The following is a 24,414-nucleotide window of genomic DNA, read 5'->3' as shown; positions in this document are numbered from 1 at the left end:
ACTACACAACTGGTAGGTGGGGATGCGAGGGAAAAACTGGGAAAGAGCGAGGGAAGGGTGTCCAACAGAATGCACTCTTGCTTGACGTATGTAATTGTAACCCTTCTGTACATCACCTTTATAATAACATATAAATTAAAAAAAACCCACAGTTCAGAGCTGAAAAACAACAACAACAACAACACAAACCCTAGCTCTTCCTGGATCATTGAGCCAGGTTTTCAGGTTTGGAAAATGCCTGGGAAGTTGTATTTTCAGGAGAATATTCTTTCTAGCCTCTGTTCTTGGCTGCCGTCACCACCTAGGCTAAGTAACCAGGAAGTTTGGGGTAAAGGGCAACTAAACAATATGCTGTTTTAGGACTTAGGAGGCACCTAGAGCTTACAGCTTCCTTGCTGAAAGCAGAACTGATCTTCAGATTTTCAAAACCCAGGTAAGGCAGTGGTAACTGCCCAAGGCTTCCATTACTGATGACTTCCAAATCTATACTGTTGGCTCGGACCCCTCTCCTGAGCGCCATAGCCATATATCCAATTGCTTCTGGATATCTCCACTTTCACATCCAGGCCCCTCAGGTACCTCAAATTTCACCATGTCTAAAAATGAACTCTTCATTTTTTTCTTCCTACCATAACCCAATTATCCTCTTAGATGCTCTGTCAAGGTTAATGGAATCACAGTACCCCTAGCCCGAAATCTTGTAAGGATCTTTCCTTACCTGCCATGTGTAATAAGTAAGGTCACTGGGTGTTATCAATTCTTATTCTCACGAATCCTTGGAATCTATGATTTGTGTGTTCTAGCATATCAGCTAAGTGGGGCTCCATCATCTCGTCCCTCTCTACCCACAAGGCTTTCCACATTCCTCTGTGAAAATCTAACATTCTCATGGCTACCAGGGAACATAGTCTCAACCAGTTACTAGGCATTTGATCTAAGAACTATGGGTCTATGTGACCATTAGAAAAGCAAAGTGCCTATTGCCTAGCTTTGCCTTGCCTTTATAGCTCTTCAGGTTCGGATTTCCTTCAGTTCTTCGGCCACATCTTCTGTTCTATAAAATGCTCTCTAGGCTCTGCCACAGACCAGTAGTTCCCATAGATGAAATTCACTAAAAATCATTGTGCCTTTCAGCATGATTACATTTCCCCAGCTCCAAAATGAGAGAGGGCCAGGGTAGAGATCTGCGTTTGGAGAGCAAAGGAACAGAGGAAGTCATCCTGTAGAACATACACCCCACCTGAGGCCTTCTGGGTAGTTGGGGATGTGTATAAAGACCACGATGCCTAGATAGCCAGAACTTGGCATCCTGCTCCCTTATTTCTTCTTACCAAGTCTCTAGGAAGGCCACAGGAGAGGCTTGTTAAGACAAGATTCTGTTCTCCCCAGAAGAGGAGAGGAGAATTGGACCCTTCAGGATGTTACTTCAAATCAGGCAGCTCTGGAGTCCCCAAGCCCTCTCCCTCCTGAAACTGCCCTCAGCAGTACATGCCAGGGTACCAACTGCAGAGCATCAGAGAACAGGAAATCCAAGGCAGCATTCCACAGGGCCTGATTCTTGTGGGAACCTGGTCTGGTTTATGAAAAGACAAGTTGGTTGAATCCTGGCTACTACTTGCAGAACTCTAGGGAAAATCATTTATATCAGAAAGAACTATGGGCAGGGTGAGGTGGCTCACACCTGTAATCCTAGTTACTCAGGAGGTTGAGATCTGAGAACCACACTTCAAAGCCAGCCCGGGCACTAAAGTCCGTGAGACTGTTACCTCCAATTAACTACTAGAAAACTGAAAGTGGCACTGTGGCTCAAGGGGTAGGGTAGTAGCCTCGAGCTGAAGAGCTCAGGGACAAAGCTCAGGCTCAGAGTTCAAGCCCCACAACTGGCAAAAAAAGAAAAAGAACTATGGGGCTACAGGAGGAAAGAGAAAAAGGTTAGAGCAAATGGTGATGTATGTGGGGAAGGATAGGTAGTTCTGTAGAGTCCCCCCGACAGAGACTAGAGTAAGTCTAGAATATTGGATAGCTGTCACACAGGTTGGCTTCCATTTCTGGATGGCCTTTGTGCTACTGGCTACCCTGAGGTAGGGAAGAGAAGCCTTCCAGTACTCAGGAAGCATCTGCAGTAGGAAGGCAGTAAGTAACCTCTGCAGTCACACAGAGCTGAATTCCAAAAGCAAATTTGATACTTACGACCTCTGAGTCTCATGTCCTCATCTGAAAACACAGTAATGCCTGCTTCACAGGGATGATGTGAGGATTAAATGAGATAACATTTGGAAGTTCCCCAGTATGTGGGTCTTGATAATTGTTCATTTCCTCCCCTGGGTTCCCCTGTACCTATGGCTGCCCAGATGACCAAAAACATGGGCTGCTGGAGTTGCCCATGATAAGTATGGGGGAGTTAGAAGTGAGGAAAATCTCCCTATCTACCTGGAAGGAAAACATATGATTTGTGGGGTTCATAATAGAGAAACTGGGGTGGCCTGGGGTACTGGACACTGTCTGGGAAGTTTCCTACAGTCTGAACTTGAGAAGGGAATGAGACAATGTCAAGAGCAAGGCCTTATCTTCGTGACAGACTCTGCACTCTGTAGAAGTAGAAGCATATTCTGAACTTTCACGCACCGCCTCTTTGGAAGGGCACTCGCCCTGTCCCACATGCTCTTCATCCCCGCCTCCCCCTTTCTCTCTTTCTTTACTCTCTCTTTGCTTGCCATTTCTGCTTTCCCTGGCTATTAATTAATGCTGGGGTGGATGAAGCATTTCACAATGAACTCAATGAGATCTTTCAGGAAAGTAATTCTAAATGAGACACCCACACAAACAAATGCTTTGACAGTTTGAGGGGTGTGTGCACACACACATACACACACATGTGCACGTGTACACACACTCCCATGCCTGTGCAGTAGGGAGTGATGGGGAGAGAAGGAGAAGAAATAAAAGGCAAATCTTTAGATATTGACTGATTTCAGCCCCATGCTTTCCAGCACACATTATACTATGGATCAGAAATCTATCTAAATTCTCCTCTGTGGACCATCGATGTGGATACTAGAAGTGGGGGGCTTAGAAGTGCTGTTATTGGGTTGGGGTGAATGGGGTACTGACTGAGGCTCTCCCTGTGCACCCTCCTCTGCCCCCTTTTTACACCAGAGACCTTCCCCCAGTTCTGGCTCAGCTCTCCAACGGACTGCATGAGTCCCCTAGGAGAACTCAGCAGGTGTGAAGCCTGCGTACATGTGACATGCTGTGCCTTCTACTGGCCAGGCATATCTGCCCATCCAACCCAGTTCTGCTCAAAACACCCCTTCTCCACAGGGCTTCCCTGACTTCCTGGGGGAGGGGCACAGATCCAGCAGCTCATTCTCCTACTGGCTGTCATGAACATAAAAAAAAAGTCTCATGGACTTTTCCTGCCTGGGCTGGCTTCGAATCCCAATCCTTAGATCTCATTCTCCTGAGTGGTTTAAGATGATAGATGTGAACCACCGGACCTTGCCGCAAACTGAACTCTTTAATCTAATGCCTGGGTGAAAGGAGGGACCTAAATGTTGCATGAATGTGCTAGAGAATTTTAACATCAGAATCATTCAGAAGTTCTTCCTGTAATCTTCTTTGCTTTAATGTAAGCCAACTTCTGGTTTGATTCTTCATCGAAGGAAGGTTGAACAGCTTTTTGCTCATCAAACATCTTTTAGACACTGAAACAGCAATGAAGTCACCCCTGGCCTTTGCTTCTGTAGTTTGGTTCGCCTTTCCTCTAAAGATATTATTTTCTAAACCCTTTGATCATGTCAGATGCTTTATTCTGGACCCTTGCATTTCCAGGCATGCTTTGAGTACAATGACCCACACCAGGCTGGTGGTGTGAGCAAGCGCCTGACGGGTTAATGTGCTGTAAGGAGGGCCAGTGAAGACATCATCCCTCTGGTTGTCATGAGCCCATCAGTTCAGCTGTCCCTGAGCAAAACCTAGTCTGGTATGAACTTCTGGTATCTTTCTTGTGTTTCATTTTTTCCCTGGGGTTCCTCCCTGTGTTTAGACACCTTTCACTCTGCTGTTTTCTCCTCCTTAAAGGCATTTATATTGGTGGCGAGTGTGGGGAGAATCAAGCCTAACTTGATTGAATGCAGTCAAGTTTTGTATATCCTACAAAATTTTAAAAAGTAAGGGAGGGGTGAGTAAGTGGGGAGGGATGGGTCCAATGTCAGCAGGGATGCCATCGATCATGGTGCACTATATTCACAAACTGTTTGGTAAGTGGCAACTCCTTTGTACAAGTACAGAAAGATAATAAAAATTAGCTGATTCAAAAAAAAAATGGATGGGTGTTTTGATGGGTAGTGGGGTAAAAAGGTTGTCTATTGTTTGCTGAATTCTGAAGGAAAATGTGGAAAGCAGTGTAGGGAAGGCATAGTGTAGCCTAGAATTAGTCCCAGACACATCCCACACCTAGAAGTGGCTCATCCTGACCCTGGTCATGTCCTGATGGAATGACACCTCTTATGCCAGGATCAGGCCAGCAGTCCTGAGGGAAGGCTGGCATGCCTGGACCACAGCACATAGCATATGCTAGAGAACTAATGGATGGAGGATTCCTACTTTTTGTTGGGATCCAATCAAAGTTTCTGGGGACCTCTTGCTTGGGAATCGACTTCTCCACCTGCTCAGATCCCCCTCACCATAGTAGCACAGCCCAACTGAGCTATGACGAGTGCCTAGTGGGATGCCCCCTGTCCCATCTGTGTTCCTGCCAGACTCTGTCCTGTTTGTTTTCCACCGTAGGTGCTGTGACCTGGAAAGCAGTTGCCATGATGTTGCAGCCGCCCTCCTTCTTGCAGCCATTAATTGAACAGTGCAGCGGGAACTGTGCCACAAAGTTACCCAGGGGCGAGAGCAGATGCAGCTGATTAATTACAGCTGGGAGATCCGAAGGGCTGTGCCCCAGAGCAGAGGGGGAGATGTAGAAGACCCACGGGCTTGGCAGGCTGGAGAGAGATGCTCAGGTTGGCTGCACAGGGATGGTCATTCCTGGTTTGGGACTTAGGGACTTAGGCAGAGGTTTTAGGGTGCAGAATAGGAGTTGGGGAGCAGAGGAACTTAGTGGGAGCTTTACAAGGCCTACTTCCCTTCTAGTTACCCTGACTTCCTCTGGTTATATCTTCTGGCTGATAGGGACAATGGGAAAGAACACAGAGCAATGCATTAACTTCAGATACTTGAAGATTTTTTCTTTTTTCCTCCCTCTCCCCTTCCTCCCCCTCCCTCCTTTCTTTTGCTTTGCTTTCCTTCCTTCCTCTTTTTGTGTGCCAGTACTGGGACTTGAACTCAGGATCTTTTTTACTCAATGTTGGTGTTTCATCTCTTGAGCCACAGCTCAGCTTCTGGTTATTGGTGATTAGTTGGAGATAGAAAGTCTCACATAATTTTCTGGTTTGGCTGACTTTGTACTGTGATCCTCAGATCTCAGCCTCCTGAACAGCTAGGATGACAAGTAATAGCCACCAGTGCCTGGCTCGATTGGAGGTTTTCCTGTTGATTCTTGCCATTTGTCTAGTCAGAAGTAATCAAGAATTACACAGGGGCTTTTCATATTGTATCCCACTTAGGGATCAAAATCATTTATGAGAATAAAACTGTTCTTTCTCTTTTCTAGCTGGGAAGGAGTGTCTCAGCAAGGATAGGTTACTTGTTCAAGTTTTTAAACAGAGCAGGTCTGTCGGTCTTGTCCTTCCCGAGATGACCATCTTCCTGCTTGTGGGGAGAGCCCTAAGCCATCGGTCAGGAGCCTGCGCATTGTCCCAGCATTCCAACCTCTTTCTCTGTACTAAAGACAAACCTCATTGCTTTCCACAGAGCCTGAAACCTGGTTTTGCTGGTTGTTGTCTTCCACCATTTCTACCTCTCTGGGCTTCTCATACCTGTTCTCCCTCTTTTCTACCCTTGATCTCAATGTTCACATGCCCATTCATTCTTGCCCTCTTGTCATCTCTGCCTGTGTGCATCTTGCTTCCTCGGGTGATGCTAGAAATTGGTAGTCCTGGCTTTCTACCCACCTCTGTGGTGGACTTGGGGAACTGTTTTGTGCCTGCTCCCTTTTTCTCCTCTGCATTGTCAACCATGGAGTTCTACTGGTCCAAGGAGGCCTTAGAAAAGAGGGCAAGGACAATGCACAAGAGAGTCAAGGAGTTGAGGGTTTAACTCTATCTCTAAAATTCATTAGCCATGGGACTTGCGTTTCCTTTTAGAGGTACTAGATTTGAACTCACACAGGCGAGTGGCTCTGTGGCTTGAACCATATCTTCAGCCCTTTTGGGGATACAGTCTCAGTTTTTGCCTGGGCCAACCTGGAACACTATCCTGATAGTTATGCTTCCTACATAGCTTGGCTAACAGGCATATACCACTACACTTAGCTTTATCCTATTGAGATGGTATATGGAGAACTTTTGTTTTCCCAGGCTGGCCTGGAGGTGTGAACTGCCTGATTTGTCTCCTTGAGTAGCTGGGGTTATAGGCAAGAGGCACTGTTTCCATGTGATTAGAAGAATGCTATCATACCTCATGGTAGGACTGGCCCCTTGATTATAATAAGGCTAAGAAGAACAACTTCCACTTATAATAGCTGTCAGACCTAAATAAAGATGACATATGTGCGGGGAAGTATAGTACTGGGGGTAACAGTCAGTGAATGTTGGTTAATTTTTTCCATGACTAATTTTTAATTCAGAAGTCTGGATTTTAAGAGTCAGTGGCTCACACCTATATTCCTAGCTACTCTGGAGGCTACGATCTGGAGGACTGTGGATTTAAGCTAGCTTGAACAGTGTCATGAGACTCTGTCTCCAAAGTAACTCACCAAATGGTAGGGCTGGAAATGTGGCTCCGAGGAAGAGTACCAGCCTAGATAGTGAGCTAAGCATATGTAAGGCCCTGAATTCAAGCCTTAGTACCGGAAAAAAAAAATCTGGGCAGAAGTCAGGCTCGCTGAGTTAGGTCCAGAGAAAATACAGCGGCTATTTGGGTGAAGCCTCTAGGCATTGCTCCAGTGGGGACTCAGAGCAGGGACAGACAGCTTGTGGTATTGGTGGCTGCTTCCTTGAGGCCTATGTAGTCCTCATGGTCTCTGGGCTGTTCACGCTCATTGCTGAGTTTATAAGCAGAGAAGGGAGAGCCTGATATCAGAGATTCCTAGGAGGGAAGGCTGTCCCTAAATGATAGTCCCCCTTTATATTCAACGATCTGAGATCTGAGTTCGGAGTATTGGGAGCAGCCCAGAAGGACACATCTCACAGTGGAGCCAGCTCTTCCTCAGCTTCCTAATCCACTTGCCTCCTCTTCTTCCTATTTCTTAGTGTTCCTGACTTCTAAGGAGAGCGATGACGACTGCATGTCTGCACGTTTTCCAAATACATTCATATAATGGGTCCCAGCCACAACAGCCACGTGCTTCTCCAACTTGGCTGACATGCGTGTATGTGCACGCTCAACAGTAGGCTAGAACCCAGCCGATGGGCTCTGCAGGAATTAATGGCATCGGAGGCGCCAGCTCTCCTGCCCGGCGTGCATCTTTGCTGGCTCTGTCTTAGCTGATAGTACATTCAAAACCTAATTGTTATCTCAGCAGAGTAATTCCATTATTCATCCTGACACCATCCTCCGTTAGCTGTTTGTTGCAGCGATGTTATATTAATGAGGTCTGCAAATAAATGAACGGGAGATCAGAGTGCCGACTTGTTTCTCAGGAAGCTGGCTGACTTCTCTATTGTTTTTTTTTTCTCTCTCTCTCTCTCTTTTGTATGGTTGAGAACTTAGTACCAAGTTGCTCTGGCTCTGGGCAAGTGGCTTTTGGCCTTTCCTTCAGAGATTTGCTGCAGCCTTGTGGATAAATACTTGTACATGTCCTAGCTTTAGTTCTACAAATGAATTTGCACCTGGGAGAATCTGGGACTCAACTATCTCCTTTAAACTACTGGAGTGTGTACAGAGCAAGAGGCAGTGAAGCAGCAGATCACTTCAGCTCTTACAGAATCTGAGTTATTTATGTCTGGTTTTAGAGGGGGTAGTGTACCTGTTTTAGACAATTGATTTTTCTTTGCCAGTTACATGTACCTAAGATAATGTTAAAGAGAATCTATATTCCCTAAGCATGTATTAGTGAGGTTGGGGGGAGTTATGGAGGCTGAAACATTCATAAAGTTACACAGGGATCGATGGAGAAACAGCTATGAACCCTACACCCCACTGCTGGATACCCGTGCACCCTTATTCAGCACTTCTGCCTTTGGCTTCTGGAACCTACAAGAATGTTCTCTCATATCTGAAGGGTGGTAGGTCTCTTATCACTGAGCCATCAACTTTGGAGTTTCTTCCTTGCTTCTCAGGCCTGCTGTGCCTTCACTTAGTCTTATCTGTGCTCTGACCTGCAGGAATGTACCTCTAAGTTCCATCCACTGGCTTCCTTTGTGAGTGAGAGATACCTAGAAGATCAGAACCCTCGCTCCAGCAATCTAGCTTTTACTTTAATCATTATTCCATTGGTAGGCAAAGGGCGAAAACAACTACACCGAGTCTGGTAGCTTTATGTAACACCTAGGGTCTAAGTTACAGAATCATCTGTAGCAAAGAGACAAAATGTCCCCTCATTCAATGCAGCCCTCAATTCCCTCACTGTTGATTCTCTATATGTGAATACGAATAGAATTATGTCTATTTAGACAGGATTTCTTTTTTTTGGGGGGGGGGTGATTTAGAGATTTGACCGTGGTGATTCATGGCTTCAGGTGCTGTTCTGATTGAGCCTGGCTGACCAAGGGGACTTGGCATGGTGGGAAGAGTCTGTCTTTTGGGGTAAGAAGATTTCATTCTTTTTTTTTTTTTGTGGTCATGGGGCTTGAACTCTGGGCTTGGACACTGTCCCTGAGCTCTTTTGCTCAAGGCTACCACCTTACCCCTGGAGCCATCGCCCCACTTCCCATTTTCTAGTGGTTAATTAGAGACAAGAGTCTCATGGTCTTTGTGCCCAGGCTGGCTTTGAACCTCGATTCTCAGATCTCAGCCTCCTGAGTAGCTAGGATTACAGGCATGAGCCATGGTACCTGGATAAGGGGTAAGAAGATTTCTATTTTTTTTTTTTTGTGGGGGTATTTTGGCTTAAGATCAGGGTCTTGCATACTGTTGCTTAGGTTTTTCTGCTCAAACTGGCCCTCTACCACTTAAGCCACAGCTCCGCTTCTGGCTTTTTGGTGGCTAATTAAAGCCCAGTTGAGAGAAGATGTTTGTTGTATTTATGGCTAACTGGAGATAAGAGTCTCAGAGATTTGTCTTCCGGAGCTAGCTCTGAAGCTTGATCCTCAGATCTTAGCCTCCAGAGTAGCTGGGATTATAGTTGTGAGGTACCAGCACCTTGCAGAAGGATATTTTCTTCTTGGCTGGGACTTGAACTCCAAGCCTCCTGCTATTGCTTGACTCTTTTGCTCAAGACTGGCACTCTACCACATGAGCCCCACCTCCACTTGCAAGAAGTTCTGCCACTAACCAGGTATGTCATTTTGGAACAAATGACATACTTCCTCAAGCCCCATTTCCCCAACTCTGAAGAGAATTGCAGCCATCATGCATGGCCTTTTAGGGGAGTAACTATGCAAAGAGCATACGGTCTGAAGCATGGGCCAGTTTTGTTACAGAGGAGCTGTCATGATAAAGAGACCCAGCATGAGAAGACTGGTTTGTCCGCTCATGCCCTTGGCCTAGCCCAGAGTCTGCACTAGCTCTGGAGAGTTATGTGTGTATTGCAGTCCTTTTTTTATACAGGGGACAGACACCAAGGTATAGATTAGAAGTTTCTCTCCCAGGCTATTCAGAGGAAGCACAGTGGCCTTCAGGGTGAGCTGTTTCCAGTCTCTTCTAGTACCCAGTGCTCCAAGGACAGGCTTGGTCTACACTGGGACAAGATGTGTTCTGCTTCTCTACCTGGATCTCACTCATCCGTGTGACAGCCTCCTGCACAGCAAATATTCATTTGTGGGTGAATTAATTTGTTTGAGACTGTGGCATTTCATCATTCTGAGGACACTCAGAATTCTCACTCTCATGGGTTGCATTCTGGAAGGAATGGTTCATACGTTGAAACCCTAACTCTGAGTACCTCAAAATGGAGCCTTATTTGGAGACAGTCTTTATGAAGGTGATTTTCTCACCAAGTCCACTTGAGTGGGTCTGAGTCCCATTTAATTAGTATCATTATTGAAAAATAAGGAAGGCAAAGTCAGGGGCTGGTGGCTCATACCTATAATCCTAGCTATTCAGGAGGCTGAGATCTGAGGGTCACAGTTTAAAGCCAGCCAGTTTGAAGTTCCTGAGATTCCAACCTTTTATTAGCCACCAATCTGGATCTGACCAATTCATAGCTTTTGGGGAAATATTTTACTCTGGGTCTTCCTTTGCAAAATGGACTTATAACAGATTCTCTCCATTGAGGGCCCAGCAGGTCCTAAGGCACTGGCTGGGGAAAATAGGGCCAGGCATCTCCTGGGCTTTCCAGTCCTTTGCACATCTCCTCTTCCTGGTGTTGAACAGGTGACACGTGCACGGATACCCTGATGACAGGTGGAAATCTGAGCAGCATGAGAAGCTACCCCCCTCCCCCTGCTCCTGGGACAATGTCATTATCACACCATGAGCTGGCTGAGAAGCAGACGGTAAGTCCTGAGGGGGTCCTAACCTGAGGTTTATGCAAACCAGAAAATTCAATAGGCTGTACAACTTGTCCTACATGAAGCTGCCATAAAGGATGGGTCTCTAGGGGTGGGCTTGGTTGCCATGGAGACAGTGGGGGTAAGGAGGGGTTAAGGAAGAACACAGCTGTTCATCTAAATGCATGCGAGCCCATTCCTTTCCCTGCAGCAGAACTTCTTGGAGATCATCTCATTTGCTTCTTGGCTCCTATGCAGGACATTACCAACTCCGGCTTCCATTTAGGTCTAGGATTGGAAATTCAGCGGTCTCTGGCAGCCACCACAGGCCATCATGGAATCCTGCTCTTTTTACCCTTCAATGACGGTAAAAAGATTTTTATCATCAATGACTTCCGTTTACAAGTAGCACTGGGAGCCCACACATTTTGAAGGAAAGGGAGCTGTCCATAAATGAGTATAAACACCAGAGAATTCCAATAGAAGATCTAGGCCAGAGCAAAGGGATTACCATGACTGTGGAAGTAAAGAAAATGATTTGAGCAGGGCACAGGTGGCTCATGCCTCCGACCCTAGATACTCAGGAAGCTAAGACCTGAGGCATGAGGTCTGAAGCCAGCTTGGACAGGCAAACCTGAGAGATGCTTATATTCATCCAGAAAATACCAGAAGTGATGTGGCTCAAGTAGTAAAAGTATCAGTCTTGAGCAAAAAGACCAAGAGTGTGGGGCCCTGAGTTCAAGCCCTAGTATTCACAACACACAAGCGCGCACACACACACACACACACACACACACACACTCACACACACATACACACAGAGTAATCTTGCTTTTTTTTTTTAATGATGCATTGTCCAAGAATGATATAGAAATGAGGCTGTTCCCTCCTTGGGGCTATTCTAACAGGAGGCCTATGAGGTTAACTCTCTCCATTACTGGGCCTACTTGTTCACTGTGAAGGCTCTACTGTTCTGCTTATAACTAGTAAGTATCTTATGGAAAGACATGGTAAGACTGTAAATATTCCTTTTCTCATTATATTTCCATTCACTAATTTTATCACTCATTGGCCAATTTTACTTGAAACAATTATTACCAAGTACTTTGGAACTGATAGATATTTCTATTTCCTTCATTATTTCTACATTTATTAGTTGAGATTCTAGTAAAAGGAAGAGCCTTCTCTCATTACTGAAACATTTGTTTCTTTATACCAGTAAAGATCAGGGGTTAGGGGTGTAGAACTGTCAATTTGTAGAGTGCCAGCCAATGAATGAAAGTGAACATCAAATAACCAGCAAAGAGCACAGATTCTGATCTTACCCTACTGGTAAAGATCAAGGTTATCATTATCTTGCTCAGATGGGCCTAGATTTGGCTATTTGAATCCCTTTCAGTTTTTTTCCTGTAACACTTTTGATACACACCCTGATTTTTCTTCAAGTCCTTCTGACTTAACATCTAAAGGTCATGAGGAAGAATCAGTCATACCTAAATTGAAAGGGATAGTACAATAACAGTCACATACTTCTTACTGCCATGCAGAGAAAGAAAGATTGACTGAAAGGACTAAGAAGATCACATAGAATGTCACAGGGGTCCTGAATTGTGCTCTGGATTGAATCTTAGATTGGATTCTAGATTGGATTCTGGACCACAGAAATGGAGATCCTTGGAACAACCAGAAAAAAAATGCTACTAAGGTATGGCTATTAGATGGTTTTACTGTATTGATGTTAACTGGTAATTGCAGTGATGTTAACTTTGAAATAGCTAGGCGAAGAGGATATGGAAGTTTTTTGTACTATTTTGGTACATTAAAAAAAATAAAAGTCTGCAATGGTTTCAGAGATGAGAAGTTGATGACTTCTCAGAAGATGACGTTGACAGAGAAATGAGGGTCAGCTGAGGGAAAGATACAACCTGAAACACGAAGTGACCAATGATAGTAGATAAATCCTTCCAGGCTGGGTGCCCCCTACCACACGTCCTGTCCCTGACATCTTGGAACACAGCGAGGACTAACCGCTTCTCAAGATGACCTTTCCTGTCTCAATGGCTTCCACATAAAAATCATCCACAGGCAGGAGGCTTGAGGCCTGAGACCCCTGCTGATATGTTCACTGGGAAAATCAATTACAGCCTAATTACCTGAGGGGGTTAATTAGCCTCCTGTAACTTAGGGTGTCCTCTGTGAACAGAGCAGCCTGGCAGTTCCTGGTCAATGAGCAGGGACAGCCAAGGCAGAGGTTTCCCAGACAGCAGCTTGCCTTGGGGCTAGGATGAAGCTCCTGCCAGGCAGGGAGCAGACAGACACTGCATGGTATGGTTCCCACGGTGGGCAGGGTGGGAGGTGCTGATGGTCTCCAGTTACTGCCTAATTTAAGCTCTCCGCACTGCAGGTGCTGTCAGGGGCTGTCAACCGAAGCATTAGAGAATGGTGCAAAGTCCTCAGGCCAGTAGTTACCAGAAATCACTAGGACTGGAGAGAAGGCACGGAGCCCTGAGCAGCTCTGGGGCTGGCTGCCCAAGAGCAGAGGCTGGGCCATCTCATCAGACCCACGAAGCATTGGCTTCTGGTGGGATAAAGACACAGGTGGAAATGAGCAGGCATCACTGAGTGCACCTGAGAATAAAATGAGGGGCAATGTCTACATCCTCATAAACCCATCTAGTCATGGAGGAGGCTTGAGATGCAATATATTATCTCTCAGAGATGGGCCATCTTCTGCAGATAGACAATCATGTGGACAGGTATATTTATCTTGCCTATATGCGCTAGGAAAGGAAAGCACCATTTCCACCCCCGTTCCCGATTATGTTACTTGAGCAAATCATAGAGAATGCAATAAGATGAATTCATAATTAAATCTGACCTCCAATGCTGGCTTGGCTACTTAGCCCCTGAACTTGAGCATGTCACTCAATTTCCCTGAGCCTCATTCTCTTGGTCTGCACAATGGAGGTGAGAACACTTAACCTCCCACATTGTAAGGATTAAATGTAACCAAGTGAAGCATACAAAATAAATATTTGCTCCCTGTTCAAGGAATCCGTCTAAAGATGAACACTATCTAGTCGATCTTGAGGTTTTTGTTTCTTATAAATTAAGCTGAGGGTTTCTTTTTTTTTTTCTTTTGATAGGATCTTAGAGGTACTCCAGAATTTTCCCAGAGTGCTGTGACATGGGGTCAAGAAGTGGGGCTAGCTACTTACTTTGGCTGACATAGGCAGGTAGAAAGACATCATACATCAACTCAGAGAAGATACAGACAGGGAGCCTCTCTGTGCTTGCTTATTTCTACAGACAACCACGGTACCTGCCCAAGCCTTTGTTTCTAGTCAGCAAGCAATGTGCAATTAGTTTCAAAGCACGAGTGACAGTTGTTGAATAGGTAAGCCCCAAAGAGTGATGCATGCACAAAGCCATCAAGTTAAATACGATTCCCCTAGCAGGCCATTCAAACCCCACACAGCTGCATTTTCAGCCACATCATCTATTCATCTTATCTCCCTTTGCAATTTTGGAACCATCATTCCCTCCCCTTACCCAGTCAGAGTAATCACCTATTTCTTCCCATCTAAAGGCCCAAACAGATTGAGATCAAGACTAAACCTCAGGAAAATGGTAGGGTGGCTACATGTAAGTGTCCATCTTTACCTCTTCCATTTTCAACTTTGCAACTTGTGAACTGATTTCAGCTTCCCCAAGTTAGCTGGGAAGAGCTAAATCTTGCTTTCTGGGATGTCCACTCATCATGGAGCCAATTTCCTGTCCCCTACCTGGTTCAATCAAGCTGGCAGGGTGACTGGGCTGGCTCTGCCTCCCTTGAGTGTACACAACAGGCACACACATTGGTGCACAGGCACCAGGACACACTCGGTAAGCTGTCCCTTATGTCCAGACACAGGCATCAAGATGCAAGTGAGAAGCCTCCCACATCCCCACTAGCTCCAGAATTCATTTTCCCCTTCTAGTCCCTGCTTCTGTATCTCTTCCATAGCCCCTCCAGCACCCACGTTCTGCTCCAGGCCAGTGTGGGGACTCACCTCTGTGATTTGGGGGTTGGAACATTTGACATTGTGGCTGGACCAGTCGAGCCAGGGGCTGGAAAGGCTGGTGCAGTGCTGCTGAAGGGTGCATCGTTGTTCTCCGCTGCACCAGCCACACTCGAACTTGCGGTCAGCCTTGAGGCAGAGGCCACAGCTCTCCCGCTGGGCCCCACACTTGTAGAGGTGCACTGCAAAGAGAGGAGGGCCAGCTGTGGACAGCTGCTCATGGCAATGGCTGCTCACCACGCACCTGCCTTCTGGGAGGGTCCCTGCTCATCAGGAGTAACTGCTAGAAATGAATAAGACATGGAACCTCTTTCTTAGCAGCCATTTTTAGTCACTGAACTAGATCAGGGCTTGAGCTGTGGATTCATGACTTCCTAACAAGGTGACAAAGTATTTAATCTCGTTTATCTATTGCCAACACAGTGATAATCATTTTCTTTGGAGGTTTGAGTGAGATATTGTATAGTAAGTGCTTAACACGAGGCCCGTGACATATCTCATGTTCTACACATGCTTATTATCTTTTCTTTGAACTCAGCTTGCATTCTTAGGCTGCCGTCTCTCACATGCTCACACGTGGCCCTGGTTCCATAAGGCAAGGGTTTATTTCCTCATCACAGGTAAAAGTCAAGCTCAAAAAGAGATGTAGTGACTCTTCTAGCTTATTAAGATGGGTGTCCCAAACTAGAGCTTCAGTCTCCAGTGCTCTGAGCTGCTAGGTCCCAGGGCCCTGGGAAGGAGCACTCTCCTTGACAAACTGCAGCTTGTGGATCTGAGGGAGGAGTCAGCTTGGACTTGAATGCTAGTTGTCTGGCCACAGGGAGGCACTGCAGGTAAGGAGAGAGGGTGACTTAGTCCTGTGCCCAGAAAGAGCAAGTTGGTTCCTGAACAGGTCACATATGCTTTTTCTCTTAATGATTTAAAATGCCCTGGTAGAACTAGCCAGCCAGTAGAATTGTGCTGCATAAAATAGTCTAGCTTTTTGTCTGATAAGGTTTTGAACTCTGAAGAATTCTCCAGAGGTTGAATAGAGTAGGCTCTCCATATTCATGGATTCTGTATCCAATGCATTTTTGAAAAAAAAAATGAATCTGCACTCCACTTGCATAGACTTTTACTCTTCATCATTACTACTGGAACAACATGGTATAGCAACTATTCACATAGCATTTACAGTGCATTACACATTACTAGTAACCTAGAAATGATTTAAAATATACAGGAGTATGTGTGCAGGTTATGTGTCAGATTATGTCATGTGTGTGTGTGTGTGAGAGAGAGAGAGAGAGAAAGAAAGAGAGAGAGAGAGAAAGAGAGAGAGGGAGAGAGAGAGAGAGAGAGAGAGAGAGAGAGAGAGGGGGGGGGGGGAGAGAGGGGGAGAGAGAGGGAGGGAGAGAGAGGGAGGGAGAGAGAAAGAGAGAGTGAGTGTTGGTCCTGGACCTTGAACTCAAGGCCTGGACATTGACTCTGAGCTTGTGCTTAAGGCTAGTCTTCTGTTACTTAAGCCATTTCTGGCTTTTTGGTGGTTAATTGGAGATAAGAGTCGTAGAGACTTTCCTGTTTGGGTTGGCTTTGATCCATGATCCTTAGATCTCAGGCTCCTGAGTAGTTAGGATTATAGGCATGAGCTTATGGTGTCAGCCCTGTACTTTGGCCATTGTTCAACTCCTGACTTGCTATCTGACCTGTGGCCCATTTCTTAAGCTCTTTGCTTCATGGTCTACAAGACAGCAATAATGACAGTCCATTCTTCTGAGTTGTGTCAACTAAGAAAAAATATTTTTGGAGAAATCAGTCCATTTGTATCACCCTTGAGAGAAGGGTGGAATGTAGTGTGCCCTGGGTCTGGCATACGGGATGAACTCAACATGTGTTTACATGATGGTAAGTAAAGGTAGCCGGCATGCGTTCCCCTTCCTGCTGCAGCCCAGCTCCCCTTCCTGAGCTCCAGCTGCTCCAGATGTGAGCCTGTGCTGGCGTGCTGGCATGCTGGCCCCTCCCATCTGCCCCAGGATCAGGAGCACAGCCTCAAAGGCTTTCTTTGTGCAGTGACCATGACCAAGCCAAGGACGCAGGAATGACAAGCCTGCGTGAAAACAATATCTCCATTTCCAGACGATCCTGCCTGCTGTTCTCCTAGGTCAGGTTCCATAGACACTTCAAAGTCACCAGGAGCCGAAAACTAGCGCGGATGAGCTGGCAGCCGCTTGGCGGATGCTCTGGGTGTAATAAAACAGAGCTCCCAACAGGACTCCTTTGATGGCTCCAAATGTTGCTTTAGGAACCTGTGAAGAGTTCCGCTGACACAGGGAGTGTATTATTCAAGGCACAGCGGCTGGCTGGCTCTGATCGCTCCAGCCCCAGTCTTTTTCTGGGGTCGTGAAAAGATCAAACCTCTACCCGGAAGTCACTGCTTACCTTTCAGGTCCTGGGGGTTGTCAATGATGAAATTGCCATTCCAGACCACGGCGAAATCCACAGCCAGGTTGCTGATATCCATGCCGTCATACTGGTACTGCAGGGAGAGATGAGGAGCCCACGGGGTTGAGAGGATGTCTGTCTCAAGGAGCCAGGGTGTAGAGAAGACCCTCCAAGGAGCCCTCTGACACCCTTTTCCCCTGACTCAGAACCACTCATGCTACCAAGATCCACTGACACCAGTACTTTCCGTAACTGAATCCAAGTTTTACTTCTCCAACCTTCTTCTCTATTGCTCTCCTATGGACATCTTTTATTTGCCTGCCTCTAAATTCACTTGTCTGCATCTTGATTGATTTTTTTTTTATCTCCTAAGAGATGACATTCTCTCCCCTCATCAGCCCGACATGAAAGTCCAGCTGAGACCCACTGGAGTCCTGTGGTCCCACAGAGGAGTTGTAAGCCTTACTCACTTCAGAATAAATCTCCCCTGATGGGTTAGTCCCCACCACAGCTCTGGGAAGGAGACGCTCCCCAGGCCCTGCGATTGCCCACTTAGCTTGGGAGGGCAGGCCACTGTCTGCACTCTTGCCCCCCAGCTCTCCTGATGCCGTCCTCCTTTCTTCTGCTCCATTCCGATCCCCCCCCCCCCCCGCAGCCCACCTTCCCTGTGCGCTTGGCGGCCTTCCACCGATTACAAATTCTATCAAGCGCCTGTGACCCCAGAATCTGACAGCTCCCTGATAAGAGGCCCAGATTCTCTTTATCTCTCCCAGGCGAATTAGCTTCCCTCAACACCTTTGTCACGTCCCCCATCTCCGAGCTGACCCCCCACAGTCAGAGACAGGTCGTTGGCAGATAAAAAAGATCTTCTCTGGGCTAGAATTATAATTAAACACCTCTGTGCTTTCTGTCCGCCATTCAGAGTGCTTTAACCCTTGTGCTCCCGGTTCCCTTTTCCTCTCCCCTCCTACCTCATCGCTCCTTTCCTCAGCCCCCTTTCTCAGTAAGGATAGACCTGCGGTTTCTTCACCCCTTTCAAGGGGTAGAGTCGTCTTACTTTCACTCAAGATAAAGACATGCTCTTTAAACTTTAGAAAGTAGCCCGAGAACGAATCTGCTTTTGGGATCCTCTTAGAATGAATCTCCTTAACCAGTTCAGTCCTGGCTCAGGGCCCACGGTGCTCATAGACTGCTTTGTCCCTGGGGTACGTGAGGTGGGTCAGCCCATGGCCTTGGAAGGTTCTGGAAGCGAGCAGGTTGGGTTGGGGTTTGAAAGCAAAGTCAGTTCCAGCAGGATGCTGGCCTGACATGTCTTACCGAACTGTTCTGGCACTGGACGCTGGAGCTGTTGAAGCGCAGGGCCGGGACGCGGTGGACAGCTCCCTGGATGTTGAGCACGCACTCGTAGCCGCGTTGGCCGGACTGGGGCTGAGGAAGGTTTCGAGCCTTCAGGGTGATGGGTTTCACCTCTCCCACTGGGATCAGGATCTCCTCAGTGGGCACCAGCTGTGGACAGTCCTGAGGGAAGAAGCAGAGAGGATCCATCTGGACTTAGCTCCCAGCTTCCTACTTGCTTGAGCCAGGGCAGGGGCAGAGGCTGGATGCCAGACCAGACTCTCCTGTACCCAGGCCAGCCACCGCAAGAAGGGCTTTCCTTTATCTTAGGGTCACACAGGGAGTCAGCAGGGAAACTGAAATCCCTCTTAGCTCCTGCCCACATCAGCCCACAGACTGTCCTGTACCTGGGGTGTACGTGTTACAATGTAGGAATTAATTTTCAAGCATCAGTATGGCAAGCTGTGGATTTTATCTCCCCAGACAGTGGATGAAAGAGCTGCCCCATGTCCCTGTCCCTGACTCCAGCGCCCCTGCCTCTGGTTCCCTCAGGTTTCCAGCATGGGCTCTCTGCCCCTCGCACCGTCCGAGGCCGGGGGCATCCTGTTATCAGCAGTTCCAGCTTCTCAGCTCCAGCTGAGTTGGGTTTTCTGTGAAGGGGGATCAAGCCCTGCCAGCGATGGTCTAAATACTTGCTCAGACTTTTCATCTCATTTCATTACCAGGCCCTGCATGAGTACTATGTTGCTTTGGAAAACAAAACCCAAACAAGAAAGTCTTGGAAGGGAGGGGCCGTGGGAAGAATACTGAGAGAGAAAAGAGAGAGGAGAAATGGATTCTTTTTCAGTTCTATGTCTAGATGCTGCTGTTCTACCAGAGATCCAATACTACCCCCAACAGGGCCCCAGTCCCCTCTTTCTGCCTTCTCTCCAGGAAGATCTGAGCCAGGCAGCCCCTGGCAGTGAGGCTATGGAAATTGTCTCCATGTGAAATAATTTCCCTTCTCCAGGATCAGTAGGACATTTTTGCAGATGGCTTTACTTTCTCGAGCCTCTTTTCCATGACCTTGGTTCCTGGAGGGGCCCTTTGGTTTCCTGTTGCTACAAGGCCTAGAGAGGGTACCATTGGCCTTTGCTGGCTTCCCACAAGGTGTGGATGGTCTCCCATGAGGAAAGATTGTGCCTCTTGATTGCCAGAGGCAATTTCTGTTAGGAGCCTTGTGAAAGAGAAGCCTTTGTTGAGTATCTAGTGTGGTGGTCAGTTTTTTCATAGAAGTCATTGCCTGGCATTTTTTTTTGCCAGTCATGGGGACAGAACTCAGGGCCTGAGTACTGTCCTTGGACTTTCTCAAGGCTAGAACTCTACCACAGCACCACTTCTGTCTTTTTGCTATGTCTATGGTACCGAGGAATCAAACCTTGATCTTCATGCATGCTAGGCAAGCACTCTTACCACTAGGCCAAACTCCTAGTCCCTGGCATTTTTTTTTACCCTGTGATTCTTGCCATACTGAACATAGGTTTCTAAAGTGCTACTCTCTTCTTAAATCTTCCTGTGGGTCTTTGTATGTGCTTTAGCCCACAGAACTGCAAACTCTTGTGACTTGTTTTCTGTATTGAGCTGTGAAAGTCTTGAAGATTAGAAAGCATCATATCCACTTCCTATATGCCTAGTTTTCATCTCAGTGTCTGAGGTATAGTGGGCGTTTGGTCACTATTTGTGGGAGGATAAATGTAATAAAAGGATCTTCCAGTTTCTCTATAGCTCCAACTTCGTATGTTTGCGAATGATGGGGATGAAGCTGAGTCTTCTGGACGTCATGTGACTTACAGGGAGTTTAAATCTCAAAGCTGGGGCTGAAAATGGTCACGGCAGTTTGAACTACGTGATCTTATCTATTTAGGAATCTTGAGTCCAGGGGAAATGCCCTGTGGAAATCTGTCTAGGAATACAGAGATGGACCTCCAGGCTCCCGGGGAGCTCCCCCTTACCTGCCTGTCAACAACATGCACACGAGGACTCCAGGCACAGAGCCTTCCGAGAGGAGGGACAGGCTCTGAAGGCAGTCCCGGAACAGATGGGGCCCGTTCAGGAGCCAGTCACTCAAGCTGCCAACTCATAAACTTGCTCTTTACTGCACTTTTACTTGCATTCCCTGCGGGCACTCTTGACAGAGTCTTTCATATATTTATAGCCAGGAAAAAAAAAAAAACAACAACAACCTGACTATCACTTTAGGGAAACCTAGGATTTATGTTGAATTAGGGTGATCCAGAGGTAATCTAAACTATATGTAGTTCAGTGGCAACATGCTTGGAGCAAATGCAATGTCCCGGGTTTGATCCCAGTACAAAAAAAGAACAGACAACAATAAAATAAAATATACGAGAGGATATGTATAGGTTCTGGGCAAATATTTCTTTCATTTTATAAAAGAGACTTGAGCATCTGGAAGATTTTAGTATTTTCAAAGGCCTTGGAATGAAACCATTATGGATATGGAAAGGTGACTATGTGTACAACATACATGCACACGCACATGCACATGTGTTCACATATACACAATCTTTTGTCTTTCTGCCTAGTCTAAGTTCAGTATATCCTGGGTAGATTTTATGAGTACTCAGGGCTTGAGCACTGTCCCTTAGCCTTCTAGGAGTGGCTAGGACTATAAGCACAAGTTCCTATTTCTTTCTTTCTTTTTAAAAAGGGGAGATTTGAGGATTTTAGAAAACTTTCCTATAGTGTGCTATATTAGCCCTTTGGGGACTCGATTTAGGGACAATGATAAGTATCTCCTCAAATGCCTAAATTGGCTCTAAGATTGCCCTCGTAAGCAAAAGAATTTCTTGGACTTTATTTGGCCATTGATTTCATATAAGGCAGAATGGGACTTTTCTTCTGTTTTCTAAGGCACAGGAAAGAAATGGCTGTGTCTGAAGGTAGATGCTATCCACTTTGGACACTCTAACACCTGAGTCACACTCCCACTTCTGGGTTATGGGTGGTTAATTGGAGATAAGCGTTTCCTAGGCTTTTCCTGTCTTGAACTGGCTTCAAATCTTGATGTTCACATCTCAACATCCTGAGTAGCAAGTCTTCAATGTGTGATCCACTTGGACAAGCCTTGCAGAATAATTTTAAGACTGATAGTAACAGTCTCAAAATACTGTCCACGGCCTGCTGAATGGCCACTTCTGTGAGTTGTCTTCCTCATCTTCTTTCACCGCTGCCTTCTGCCTTCTCCATAGGCTTCTTCATTTAAATCAAGATGAATGAATGTCTTGTTTGAAAATGCCCCCAGGGCTGGAGAAGAGGAGAGAGGAAGAGGCTCCTGTGCAACCTACAGCTATGTAGTCTCCTTAGCTTGGCTCTGCTCTGCTTCATCCTATGCTGGGGACCTGTTAGTCCTTGGAAACGACTTCTCCCATGTGGAAATGGCATTATCTTCACCCACTGGACTTCAAAGAGAGAGAGCAGCCAGCATCCTGGGAAGCTAATCGGATTTATTTGGTTCTATCTTTCCCCCGGGACAGGGTGTAAAGAAGATATTTATGTATCTACATCTCACTAGGCCTGGTTTAGCCATGGAGAGAGATGAGCTTTAAAAGCTGAAAGCTGTACATACTAGGACGCATACCGGTTCGCTAACAGTGTGTCACAGCCTGATCCCATCCAGGGAGCCAGAGGTTTAGGGGCCCCATCTGAGAGCTGCTGTGCTCTCAGTGGTGGAAAGGTCTGGCTCATGACTTTAAAAATGCTCTGGAGGGGCTGGGAGTTTGGCCTAATGGTTAAAGTGCTTGCCTAGCATGCATGAAGACCTAGGTTCGATTCCTTGGTACCACATACATAGAAAAAAGCCGGAAGTGGTGCTGAGGCTCAAGTGGTAGAGCTCTAGCCTTGAGAAAGTCCAAGGACAGTGCTCAGGCCCTGAGCTCAAGCCCAGGACTGGCAAAAAAAAATGCTCTGGAGATGGTTTGCCTAGAATTCAGTTTCCTCATCTATAAAATAATATCAGTGATAACTTAGACTGTGTGGAAGATGGCCTGACAGGAGAATGTGAAAATGTGGTTTAAGAGCTACAAGCTGGATTAGCAAGTGTAGTTAGTATTATTACTGCAGATATATATACATATACATATATATATATGGAGAGAGAGAGAGAGAGAGAGAGAGAGAGAGAGAGAGAGAGAGAGAGAGAGAGGACTCAGAGGATACCAACTTAGTCAAGGCATGTATAATAAGCCCTCAGTGGACATCAACGACTAATATTCTAATTTTTGAACCTCATTCTGAGTGGCACAGCTGTTCTTCGTTGTCAGGCCTTGGCGTGGAATTGGCACAGCAGCCCTCTGGAAAAATGTGGGCAGATGCACCTCACATGCTGCTGTCATTTTCTCTGGAAATGACACCACTGACCCATTTTCCATGGGAAGTCTCTCCATCTGCAGAGATGGATCTGTGCAGTTCCAGCCACACCCTGAACCCTCACGACCAGATGGAAGAGACACCTGCCGAGTGTGGCTACCACCACCGGGACCTCTGTATTCCCATTGTCACAGACCCTGTTTTTTTCTGTCAAAAGTAAATTCATCAGCTTTTTTTTTTTTTTTGATGCCTGAGTTCTTTGTAGCCTTGGGCAAGCACCGCCCTCTGCCCTCCCCCCTAAAAAAACACCTCTTGGCATCTTGGTGACTACAGATGTCAGATATGAATTTGCAAGGCTGTTTTGAGAATCAACTGAAATGCCATATGTCAGTGGTTCTCAATCTTTAGGCTCATCTGGGATGGGACCCAAGGACTTGGATTTCTAACGCTTTTGGAGATGATGGTGGAGGGTGTCTTCCTGGGTGAGCAGTAGGTGGAGAACTCTGCCACAGGTGAGAAACTTACAAGCATGTGATGCACAAACATTGCTTAGTCAGCAATGGTGCTAACCACTTACCTATTGCTTCCAGGGAGTAGCTAGACATACAATTTTCTTTTCTTTTCTTTTTTAAATAGAAAGTAGGGAGAAGGTCTTACTAGAAGTGTGAAAAAGATATTTAAGGAACTCTAAGAAACTCTAAGATATTTAAGGAAAGCTAAGGCTTTCCAGTTTCTAAAAGAGCGTGAAGAAATCAAACAGGACTCCTGAGAGAGGGAAAAGAACCTTACCCAAACTGGGTACAGGCATCACTGCTATTTCTAGAGTTTTCAGGAACGAACTCTCCTCCCTCCCTCTGCCACCCCCGACCCCCAAAGCAGAATGATGGACAGGAAAGAACCTGGCATGGGAGCTATTTTCTGGGAAAGGATGTGTGACCGAGCGTGGCTGAAATCTACGGCATTCAACTATGTTGGAAGCTGGCACCCGATCTCTTTCCCTGAGCAAAGTCAAGAGCTATATGGGATCTGGGTTTCCCTCACAGATGCCTGGAAAGCTACTTCCTAGGTTGTGTCATGGGGCCCTGTGCACATAACCAACATGGCTGCCCTGCAATCAGCCTACTCAGGAGATGGGGATGTGAGGGAGACATGGGGTACCCCTGCTGTCCAACCCTAAGGACTAGCAAGGACAAGAAAATGAGACTGAAAGGCCCTGAGAAGTCTCCAGGTTTGCCCCTGGGGCTCTTGAGGTATTCACTTAATCCTGAGTAGCAGGGAGCCAACAGCTTCTCTTCAGCCTGCTCTTGGCTCTCTGGAATGCTCACTTGTCTCTTAGGTGGCCGAGGAAAAGTTACATTGTGGTGGCTCCTGAAAGCAGGAGGCTGGGCCTGCTTCCAATTAGCCTTTTGGGGCTCAGCCTCAGGCCTCTCTGCATACCCCAGCAAAGTTTATTTGTCTTGCTCCTGGTGACACTCTGCTTTGCCCTCCATCCAGCTGAAGGTCACACTCTGGCTTGGCTTTGGGTTTCTCTC

General features: G+C 46.5%; 1 protein-coding gene across 2 annotated transcripts in view; it reads right to left on the bottom strand.

Moving 5' to 3' along the window:
• The window catches only part of Plxna2 (plexin A2), a 215,905-nt gene that overhangs the window by 43,423 nt on the left and 148,068 nt on the right, over positions 1-24,414 (bottom strand). For both annotated transcript variants that reach the window (XM_090341281.1, XM_090341280.1), the window contains exons 10-12: positions 18,497-18,697; positions 17,177-17,273; positions 14,750-14,940 (exon numbers count right to left, since the gene is read on the bottom strand). In XM_090341281.1, the coding sequence (XP_090197407.1) occupies positions 14,750-14,940; positions 17,177-17,273; positions 18,497-18,697 (489 nt within the window). The remainder of the gene's footprint in view (positions 1-14,749; positions 14,941-17,176; positions 17,274-18,496; positions 18,698-24,414) is intronic.

This window comes from Megascapheus bottae, chromosome 10 (genome assembly GCF_031878675.1).
Source record: "Megascapheus bottae isolate mThoBot1 chromosome 10, mThoBot2.hap1, whole genome shotgun sequence".
Classification (NCBI taxonomy): Eukaryota; Metazoa; Chordata; class Mammalia; order Rodentia; family Geomyidae; genus Megascapheus; species Megascapheus bottae.
This window is presented reverse-complemented; position numbering and strand designations above follow the sequence as displayed.